The 11467-nt window shown below is 36.0% G+C and overlaps 1 protein-coding gene across 1 annotated transcript; it reads left to right on the top strand.

Annotated features, from left to right (window-relative positions):
• The first annotated feature begins 1306 nt into the window (after nucleotides 1–1306).
• Nucleotides 1307–4969, top strand: LOC107657806 (peptidase inhibitor 15-A-like). The gene is made up of 6 exons (XM_016446049.1): nucleotides 1307–1442; nucleotides 1866–2192; nucleotides 2983–3101; nucleotides 3257–3389; nucleotides 4135–4250; nucleotides 4812–4969. Exons 2-6 carry the CDS (start codon nucleotides 1914–1916, stop codon nucleotides 4945–4947), a joined length of 783 nt encoding a protein of 260 aa, XP_016301535.1. The 5' UTR covers nucleotides 1307–1442; nucleotides 1866–1913; the 3' UTR covers nucleotides 4948–4969.
• The last annotated feature ends 6498 nt before the right edge of the window (nucleotides 4970–11467 follow it).

Genomic DNA, 11467 nt, shown 5'->3' with positions numbered 1-11467 from the left:
TGGCTAGTTAATGGAGTTTTGTTCATTCTGTTCCCAAAATCAGCCAGTAATCTACAAATAATTAATATAAATAATTATTATTTTAGAAGAGATCAATACATCACAGTTGTTTAAACCAAAGAGCATTAAGATGTGTCATCATCAAGTAATTTCCCATCGTACCTTTTATCAGTGCAGTCGGGGGAGAGCAACTGCACAATCTGACATGGCCGCAGAGAGTTTTTTGACATGTCAGCATGACATCAGAACAAGTCGGACAACACTCGGAGAGATTTATAATCTACATGCATCTCATGGTGATCACCAGTGATTAGTTCTGCACTCATCTCAATCGAGCCTATTCACTCGTGCGATGTGTTCAAAACAGAATCATTTAGGAATAAAACAAGCGATATAAATAAGTAATTGAACCATTCACTCAAGTTGTTTGTTCAAAAACACTGAATCATGCAATAACGAAACAAGTGATAAATATGAGTCATTGAATAATTCACTTAAGTGATTTGTTATAAAACACTGATTTTTTTCCCCTTATTTGTTACAAATTTGCCTGTTGAACTGTTATATTAAAAGGGTCATATGATGCAATTTCAATTTTTCCTTTCTCTTGTTTCAGAAAGGCAGGGCATAGAGGAGAAACAATAATGTACAGTATGTGGAAAATAATGTGTTTTTTTAACCTTAAACCGCATAAATACATTTCATTACACCAAATACACAAAATAATGTTCTTTTTAGCAGCATCATATGACCCCTTTAAAACAGTACATCCGTGTTTTAGTTATACAACCAGTTTGCAAGGGTGTGAGTACACTCTTTGTACTTACATAAATTACAACAAATTTTACACAGTTGAGGGATAAATTGTAGATTTCTGAATGACTTTAATTTGAAGTAAATAAATATTGGGCTATTATGTTAATACTTCAGACATCCAGCACTAAAGCAGTTACAGTCATTTAAACAAAATCAGTTACAGCACTCCCTGGTTTATTAATACTCATATATTTGTTAATTTGGAGCCTCTATAGCCTATTGGCCATTGCAATAGACTACTAAACTGCATTTTGGGGTCACAGGATTATTCACTTGCTTATCTTATGTTTTCTTTTCTACTCACAGCAGCTGTGCAAACTAAAAGCAGATGTTTTGATTAAGCCTGCCTGGATCTGCCAGGAAATGGATAATAGAAATGCAGTAATACGTCTCGGACGATGTCACGCTTCAGGTCCCGGATGGGGCGGAACCCCGCGCACCTTCAAAGGCGAAACACTTCCTGAACCGGTACCTCATCCGTATATAAACCCGCAGCGCTTCTCAGAAGGGAGAGGGAGAGAGAAAGAGCTCTCGAGTTCACTAAGAATCAAAGCAAAACTGCTGCTGGACAGACTCGGGCAATAGGCAGAAGTGTTTATATCCACAGGCTGCTCTAGCATCTAGAGGTAGGGACATTTTTGTGCACGAGCAATCTTTTATTTACTTAGATTGTGTGTTGGTAAACTGATGCGGCTAATGTTGACACTAATATTGAAAATATTTATTTGCTGCCTTATTTTAAAACGTGATGAAAGTAAAATGAATGTGGTGTCAAAGTTACAACCTGCATTCTTAAGTTCTTTGCACTTTTACAACCAATATGAATTTAATTACTGATGGCTTATGATGATTAGTTCTGAAAACTCTGATTATTCATACAGTTGAGTAGAAATGGTATAAATTATTCTTAAAAATTTAAAGCAAAGATGTTCTAATGATAAAAAATGACATTTACAGTGTTGGGTCTGTGGTACAGTAAGGGTCAAATGACATAATACGATTTATTGCATTCTCCAAAAAAATGGGAATCATTTATGTTTTGCATGCAGATTCTGCAAAAGGAAAAGAAACCTCTCACCATATCCCAGCCATCAATCATGAATGAAAACCGCTTGGCTATCGACATTCTGCTCTTGTGTATATGCTGTGGAGCAAGTGCACTGGCAGCCTTTAGTCCCACTGCCTCTTCATCTCTGCCAGCAACCAATTTCACTGATATTGGCTCTGCGCCTCCAAAATATCTCACAGAGACCGCAAATCTTCCCAAAACCAGACGGAAACGTTATATTTCCCAGAACGATATGCTTGCTTTACTTGATTACCATAATAAAGTCAGAGGGAAAGTTTTTCCCCCAGCCTCAAACATGGAATATATGGTAAGTCACTTATAATAATTACCATTTTTGAAACAAGTAGCCTATGATACAATCAGGAACTGTTTGGACATTAGAAAAAAATGTCTGCTTGTTTGAACTTTTGCTCTACACCCTCACAGCAGTTCAGTTGTGTTATTTATTTAATTGTATAATTACTTGGCACTTTACCTGGAAAGCGCATTGCTGCTGTTGTAGCTGGACATGTGAATGTTGCACATGTAACTGCACTCATCACAGGATGCAGGAATGACAAACTTCTCTGTGTCCATTTGGCACCAGCAGCTGTTGAGCAGATTTCATTGGCTCGGACCACCAGAGTAGATCCTCTCCAGCATAGATCATTGTGCTTCGACTACAGCTAAGCACTGAAATACTTCCAAAAGTGCACAGTCATGGGAAATGCTGTATCAGATATGTTTCAATAGATCCAAATGTTAGCTTTTCTTTAATAATTCTCTGATTTGACCAAGATTAAAGGGGTAAATATGTTTAAATGGTCTACTCTGGTGAAGAGAACAAAGTTTTCCAGCATAAAATACATTTTTGTCAATGCATATATCCATGGTTTATATCTTAACTCACTCAGGAATCAATAAAATCTATGTTATTGTTTGGGGAAACTTTGCTTTTTGATCTTCCTATTATGGACATAATTTCATTTATGTGGGTGAGAATGTTCAGAAACCCATCATGCTCTCTTAAAAAAAATAACATTTACAATTTTTGCAATTATGCTATCAATAAATTAATTTATTTTAGTGGACTGATAAAAGTGTATTACATGTCTCAGGTCTGGGATGACACTCTTGCAAAGACGGCTGAGCAGTGGGCGTCCACGTGTATTTGGGAGCATGGTCCTCGCAGTCTTCTTAGATTTCTGGGTCAGAACCTTTCAGTCCGAACAGGAAGGTATGCATCTTCATATTCTTTTCCAGTTTGTGATCAGTGATGTTTCCTATAGTCCTATGTTTGACTGTACCAATGGACATTTAGGCCTGACTAACCAATCTAAGTATTTCATCACACCATAATGAGATTTGGTGCTATGTTTGGATTGTTTACAGATACAGGTCCATTTTGCAGCTGGTAAAGCCCTGGTATGATGAAGTGAAGGACTATTCTTTTCCCTATCCTCGAGACTGTAATCCCAGATGTCCCCTTAAGTGCTACGGGCCTATGTGCACTCATTATACACAAGTGAGTTGAAAGATTTCTACGGAGTGGAATGTGATTGCATGTCACATTTCTATGACATGCAAGAAAAAATATCGTGTGCACGATTTACTAATTCGTTCCCTTGATGTACTAAAACGTGCACACGATTACTATTTTGTTCCCTCGATTTGCTAATTCGTTCCCTCGATTTGCTAAATCGTGCACACGATTTATAAATTGAGAGAACGAATTAGTAAATCTGATCGAGGGAACGAAATAGTAAATCGTGCACACGATTTAGCCTACTATTTTATTTTTTTCCTGCATGCCATGTGCGGGACTCCGTCGATTTCTATTTCAAAGAAATGCTGTTCTTTTGAATTTTCTTTTCATCAAAGAATCCTTGAAAAAAGATATCACCACTTTTACAAAAATATTAATCAGCACAACTGTTTTCAACATTGATAATAAGAAAGTGTGTGTGATAAGTGTTTCTTGAGTACCAAATCAGATTGTTAGAATAATTTCTGAAGGATCATGTGACACTGACGTCTGGAGTAATGGCTGCTGAAAATTCAGCTTTGTATCTCAGGAATAAATTACTTTTTAATATATATTAAAATAGAAAATGGTTAGTTTGAATTATAATAATATTTCACAATATTGCTGTTTTTATTGTATTTTTGATCAAATAAATGCAACCTTGGTGAGCATAAGAGATTTCTGAACGGTAGTAAATATCATTCACATTTGACCGTTGCTCACTTGTTGTTTATGTTTTTACCAGATGGTGTGGGCAACCTCAAATAAAGTAGGATGTGCCATCAACACATGCCATAATATGAATGTTTGGGGCTCAGTATGGAAGAGGGCAACATACTTGGTGTGCAACTATTCTCCAAAGTAAGTATATGTTTTCTTGTGCTTTAGCTAAGCTAAACTCAACTCACTCTTCAGTAACATAATTAGGCTAAGCAAGCAACCTGACATTTCTCTGTTAAAAACATTTTTGACGTGGACATCCATGGGGCCTTATGGTTCAAAGACCTAGACGACCCCTTGCATTCCTGCTGCAAGTGGAATATTAGCGGAATTCTGCATCTAATTCCAGAATCAAAGCACCATAATCTTGTGTGGCTGGTGACTGACTTGTGACCTTCTTTTTTCAGTCTTATGAAGCGGCGCACTTGAGAAAATTCTTAGGCTACTGCAGAGCAGGTTATTTATAAACTATAGTTAAGAGCCGACTTGCTAGCTGAGAGCTGGTTAAAGTAGATCCAGATTGATTTAAAGCATGTCTTCTCAACATAAAAACACAGTTAGAAATGGAAATGTAAAGTCTTTTTTATGTCATTGCAAACTAGCAAACAACTCATACTGCACACTTTCGAATATGAAAATGTATATGGTTCATTTTGTCCATTGGTGTGTCATTGACATTGTTGTTGCTATTGTTGTTTACAGGGGGAACTGGATTGGTGAGGCCCCATATAAAGTAGGTGTTCCTTGCTCCATGTGCCCTCCGAGCTATGGAGGATCATGCAGTAACAACATGTGCTTTCCTGCTGTGAACTCAAATTACCTTCACTGGTTCAAATAAACACAGACAGACAGAATGCACATGCCCCATATTTTGAAAAATGTTGGTAACCAAACCGTTTCGGTTTCCATTGACTTCCATTGCATGGACTAAAAATACAATGGAATTCAATGGGAAGTGAAACTGTTTGGTTACCAACATTTTTCAAAATATCTTGTTTTGTCTTCTGCAGAATAAAAAAAAAAAATCATACAAGTTTGGAACGACATGGAGATTGAGTACATCAGAATTTTCATTTTTGGGTGGGCTATCCATTTAAATCAATGCAATCAATTTATTTTACTTCAAGCAGCCTGTTTTCTGTGATGTCATATCTATTAACCCTGGAGGTTGACTTTTGGTGCTTCAGTTTAAATGTTAAGCTAGCTCTTCTTGAACTGGGCTGGGACACTACAGTACTTCACTGGTTTGAATACACTTACTGGCATTCTTGGTAATGCTTTGCTTTGGGTCTTCCTTTTTGGAAGGTTTCCACATGCGTAAAGCCTACAGACATGTGTTTGGGGCTTAGAAATCGTGGAATGTTGCTTAGGAAAAAGCTCTGCATTTTGCAACCCCTGAAAGAGCACTTAGTGAGATGGCTAATCATGCTGTACCCTCATAAAATGTTGAGGCGGATTAACATGGAAACATGTCTGATGTGTAAGTGCACCTTAAAATGCTTTTGAAATGTGTTTTTATTTAGAAAGCTGTCATTGATGGTGATTTTTATAATTTGTACATACATTTATTAAGATTTCAGCAGTATAGTCTCTACAGTGCATGCATAACAGTGGCACAATATTGCATTGTGTAGATTTCACTTTTTAAACTGCATCACACAAGCACTTACGGAATCTACCAGGCAGTACTCTGCAGTAATCTGGACATGCAGGAGGGGATATAAAGAGCTATTTTTTCCCCTTTCCCCCATAGATTCAGCATGGTCAACATGACTTCATTTATTGAAATGGTATTTTCTGTTAAGCTCTGTTCTGTAAAATATTATTTTTAATTTTGTCTTAGACTGCATCTCTTATTGTGTTAATGTGTTTGCAGACCTCTGATGTTTTTTGTTGTTGTTTTTTTTTCAAATCAAATGTGCTAAAGTTATGGTGCTAGTTTTAATGAGAATAATGTAAATGTATTTGCACCTATTGTTAACACTTCATATACAGTACATTTAATGGCAACTGTATTTCAAAAACACGTTATTTATCAGTTGAAATAAGCTGTACATAGCCTTTTTATACAGTTTTTTTATATATATAAATTTTATTTAAACTTGTCATTTTGTGCCTCATTGCAAAGCTACAGCACTGTTCAAAAGGTTGGGGTCAGTAATATTTGAAGAAATTAATACTTTTATTCAACAAGGGTGCATTAAATTGATCAAAAGTGAGAGTAAATTCATTTATCGTGTCACATAGATTTAAATTTTAAATAAATGCGGTCCGTTTGAACTTTCTATTCATAAAATAATCCTGAAAAAATGTAGCCACAAAAATATAAAGCAGTACAACTTTTTTTTTTTTTTTTTTTTTGATAAACTTTGATAAGAAATGTTTCTTAGGTACCAACTCAGCATATTAGAATGGTTTCTGAAGGATCATGTGACACTAAAGACTGGGGTAATGGCTGCTGAAAATCAGCTTTGCCGTCATAGGAATAAATGACATTTTAAAATATAGTAGAAAAGTATTTTTTCTTATTATTAAAATATTTTTTCACAGTGTTCCTTTTTTTTATCAAATAAATGCAGCCTTTGTTAGCATAAGGACCTTCTTTAAAAAACTTTCAAAGATCTTTGCTGACCCCAAACCTTTGAAAGCTCTCAAATAACACCCATCAGCAACAAATGTTTTGGATTAAGACTAGTTGTTGAAAGAGACGTCATCAGTGCAGGTCGAGCGTTGAAATAATTTTGGTCTTTGGCCTGCAAGCAAAAACAAATACATACAAATACAACCAGAAACTTAATTATTATTATTTTTTATTATTATTACTAATTAGTTCTGTCCTTGTTTTGTTGTTTTGTGAAATTTTGTGTGCTGCCATCTTGACCAGGTCTCCCTGGAAGAAGAGATTATGATATCTCATTGGGATCGTCCTGGTTAAAGGATAAAAAAAAAAAAGGAAGTATATGTGTTTTATAGAAGTATAAACAATACCACCACCTTTGTTGACTATTAAATTAATGCTGTATTTATATTTTTTTAATCAGACTGCTTGCTGATGTATTTTGTATTGTTGAATAAAGCTGAAAACCATTTTCCTTCAAAGTTTGTTTTTCTTCAAGTCACTGTAAAATCTAATTAGTTGGGCTTACTTAAGTGCTGAATGTTTAAGTCTGTGTGTGACTTTAGCATATTACCACACACTATTTAAGGATTATATAAACCCAATTAAAAGCATCTCAAGGTATTTATGAAAAATGAAACTTGAAAAAGTTAATTAAATAAAAACACACACAAAAAAAAAAACACACACTAATACTTTAATTAAAAGATAGGTCACTCTCTAAGAGCAACTTATTTATTACTTTCACTCCCTTGAAATCAAATAACTCTGACTTCATGATGCATTGCTACAATAAGAGAAAAAAAATTATAGTAATATAAATGAAGTTCCAAGTGCCCAACCAAAGGGAACGCTAATCACTGTAATGGTGAGTTAAAAAAAAAAAAAAAAACATTTTAGGAAAATCAACAATCAATTTATGAAGTTAGCTTATGTGATGTTCTCTCAAATTTGTTAAAAACTCAGTTGTATTGAAAATTCAACATTCAAGATGACTTTGGGAAACGAGTGAATGCAACTGGTGAAAGATAGCTGCAGACATGGAGGAAATGGGTCTATTAAGAGTCTTAATAGACTTTTAGAGTCTTAATTTAAGACCCTAAAAGTCTATTAAGACTCTTTTTCTTTTCTTCTTCTTCTGTTGTTATGTTGCACATTAGCAACATATTAGTGCACTGCTGCCTCTCACTGCTTTATTAATATCATTGGTTCCTTTGTGGCTACTTGAATATTTTAAGTAAGTGTCACTCAAAACAGTAAGTAAATTGTTTTATTTGCCTTGAAAGTAGCTGTAACTTAATAAAACCGAGTAAGTATAACAACTAAGTAAAGATAACTAATTAAATCTAAGTAAGGTAAACTATTGGATTTTACAGTGTGTTAATCAGAAATCTTAATCAGTCCCATGTTCCCTCCTTTTTTCTCTGTCAACCCATGCCCTTCTCTTGTTTTCTCTCCTCTCTCTCTCTCTTTTTACACAGAAACAGAGCTGATAGTAATTATACATTCTCATCCCTGTTCCTTTTGATGCCCCGTTTACAGTTTCACTTAAGCATTGTAATTTTAAGACCACTTCCTTGATATGAAAACTGGTTACAATTATATCTTGATAAGAAAACGTTGACTTTGGCCCAGCTGATACCCGTCTACATAAACAGTATGTAAATGATCTTACGAGAGGGGCCCTCGGATCTGCAATGGAGCGAATGAAACCGATGAACCCTGTGAAAGTTACAGGCTCCGCCTCGTGCACTCATTTGGGAGAGGGTGGGGCGAGCAGGCAGACAGATTCTCACTGCTACCAAATTCAGCAGATTTGGGAGAAGTATGCAGATATCACAGGGAAATATGATGCCATAAATGTTTTGATCTATTGGACAGATGCAGCTGTTCCTCTACAGACTTCCAGCTGTAGAGGTAGAATCCTGCTAATGCAGTACAAAGAATAACAAGTCATCGTACCCTTTTCTAAACCTTATGGTATGCGGTAGCTGTGCAAAAAATATGCCAAAACGTTAAAAAGGTAGTGTTTCACAGGAAGGATGAAGTGGGTGTACAGTAATACTGAATGGGTAGGCTACGTCAAGCATCAAAAATGGACCGTGTTTACTAGCTTTTATATTGGTCTTATTGTGCACTGGTGCACTTATTTGTACATTGGTTTTCACTTCATATTGGTAGTCTTAATAATCTTTAATCAAAATGTAAAAATGCACTTCCTGTCGAATGACTTTCCTTTCCCGCAAATATCAATCTGATGGAACTGATTGGGAAAATAGCCAATCGTGTTATCTGCTTCTCTCCAACTACCTGCAGCAGGCACCACATCAAACAAAAATGGTGACAAAGTCTATTTTCGGCTGCTTCTGTCCTGAAACTCTGATCCCCATCCTCAAACGAACATCATTACTGGCCTGCCAGAAGCAGATGTGCGGAGCTTGCCGTATTATACCCAAAACACTTAAGGCTGTAATCACTTCCAAAGGTGTTTCTTTACTGAGTTAAGGGTATGAATACTTATGCAATGTAATTATTTAAGTTTTTCCTTTTTAATAAATCTGCAAAGTAATCACAAATCTGTTTTTGTTTTGTCATTATGGCGTATGAAGTGTAGACCGGTGTGTGTGTGTGTGTGACCCTGGACCACAACACCAAGTCATAAGGGTCAGTTTTTCGAAATTGAGATTTATAAATCATGGCCGATATGGCTAGGAACTATACTCTCATTCCGGCGAAATAATCAAGGAACTTTGCTGCCGTACCATGGGTGCAGCAGGCGCAATGATATTACGCAGCGCCTGAAAATAGACTTATTGGAAGTTACCTAGCTGGGACTATTTTCAGGCGCTGCGTAATATGAATCAAATATTCATAAATCAAATCCTGTTTCATTCAGAAATCATTTGCATTGAGGAAGTTAAATTAGTTGTCAGCAGGGTTTGACATTGAATTAATTGTATTCCATTATATTTGACTATATAATTCATTATTAATCATAGGTTATTTCGAGTATATTTATATTCAGATTTTTCACTTGCCTCATTGCTTCAAATGCCTCATTACGCTTGTACAATACAGCCCTGTTTTGATTTAAGCTCTCAGATCAAAATGACTAATAGTGTGCTTTTGTAAAATCCATACAAAGTCCAGCTCAAGTGGAAAATAATGTTTCATGTCCTCAGACAAGAGGCTCCTCAGACCCAAAACTGTTGCTGCAAGAAAAATACCCCACCTGTGTAAATTAGAAGATTCATTGCGCACTTGTTTGTATCCAGCTAAATCTATCTGACAGAGAGCAACCCAAATTTGTCACAAAATTTCAATCTCAATTATTCTTATATAATGCAAAACTGTGAATTTTAAAACTGTTTTTAAAATGGCATTTTCTTGTGAAATCCACAGAATGGCTTTTACTTGGAAGATGTAGAGAACAGGTGATTAATTATGGGAGTATATGAGCTTTCAGCAGCTTTTTTTTTTGCAAACCCTCAAACTCTTCCAGCTAAACATCAGGTGAGTTTGTGGCTGATGGCGGATAAGAAGAAAGATCCAGTTTGTCTTTGGCTTGCAACTACACATGGCAGACCAACAACCTGCTGATGAAAACTTGGCTCCTGCTCGTTTTCTTTCATGTCTCCCGGGAACCATCACAGATAGCTTTTTTCAATTCTTTGTGTGCTTTTTTCCTTTCCCTCTCTCTCTTTGCCGTTCCCTCTGTCTGAGGAACCCACAACAAATCTGTTCATTCGACAAGCATCTCTCCTCCGCCTCTCCCTGCGCCTCCTTCCTCTCAGCTGAGGTGGCTAAGTTCAGACTGGCCTCCGCTGTCCTCGGCCTGCCTCTTAAATACTGTCCCCACTTTAAATGATACATGAGAAAAAGTCAGCTGTTCATCATAATGGAGCTTTAAGCTTTACATAATGCTTGCCAAATACAGCTTGGAAGAAAGCTTGTAAATTCATTTATGGACACTATCAAAACTCACCTTTTAATTCCTGGGCGTTGGGAGGAAAAGAAAAAAAACCCTTGGTGAAATGGAGGGTGACCAAGGCTACAGAGTAACATCCTGCATCTGATGCTCTCCATAGCTAGATCTGGTCTGCTGCAAAAGCAACAGGACGGACTGTAAACATCTCTTGTGCAATGCCAAACTGTCTCTCCAAGCTCAGATGATGCAAAGAGCTTAAGGTGCATGCTAAAGGGATAGTTCACCCAAATATGAAAATTCAGTCATCATTTACTCACCTGTTTGTCATTCCAAACCTGTACAACTATATTTCACCTGTGGAACATGAAATAAGATATTCTGAAAATGTTTTATTTGTTCAGTGTTGTTTTGGATCCCATTGACATTAAAATGTATGTACAAAAATATTGTTTTAAACATCTTCTAACTCATATTATACTTGATATCATTTGATTTATCAATGTTATCATTATTAAATGTGACCCTGGACCACAAAACCAGTCTTAAGTCACAGGGGGATATTTGTAGCAATAGCCAAAAATACATTGTATGGGCCAAAATTATTTATTTTTCTTTTATGCCAAAAATCATTAGGATATTAAATAAAGATCATGTTCCATGAAGATATTTTGTAAACTTCCTACTGTAAATATATTAAAACTTAATTTTTGATTAGTAATATGCATTGCTAAGAACTTCATTTGGACAACTTTAAAGGGGATTTTCTCAATATTTAGATTTTTTTGCACCCTCAGATTCCAGATTTTCATATAG

The sequence above is a fragment of the Sinocyclocheilus anshuiensis genome, unplaced genomic scaffold (assembly GCF_001515605.1).
Source record: "Sinocyclocheilus anshuiensis isolate Anshui unplaced genomic scaffold, SAMN03320099.WGS_v1.1 scaffold7, whole genome shotgun sequence".
Lineage (NCBI taxonomy): Eukaryota > Metazoa > Chordata > Actinopteri > Cypriniformes > Cyprinidae > Sinocyclocheilus > Sinocyclocheilus anshuiensis.
Note: the sequence above shows the minus strand (reverse complement) of the source record. Positions and strands in the feature narration are given on the sequence as shown.

Excerpts from the sequence above, each read along its gene's own strand:
- LOC107657806 (XM_016446049.1), top strand. The coding sequence starts at position 1,914 with ATGAATGAAAACCGCTTGGCTATCGACATTCTGCTCTTGTGTATATGC. Across the intron at positions 3,390-4,134 it reads TGTGCACTCATTATACACAA|ATGGTGTGGGCAACCTCAAA; the intron begins GTGAGTTGAAAG and ends TGTTTTTACCAG. Across the intron at positions 4,251-4,811 it reads GTGTGCAACTATTCTCCAAA|GGGGAACTGGATTGGTGAGG; the intron begins GTAAGTATATGT and ends TGTTGTTTACAG.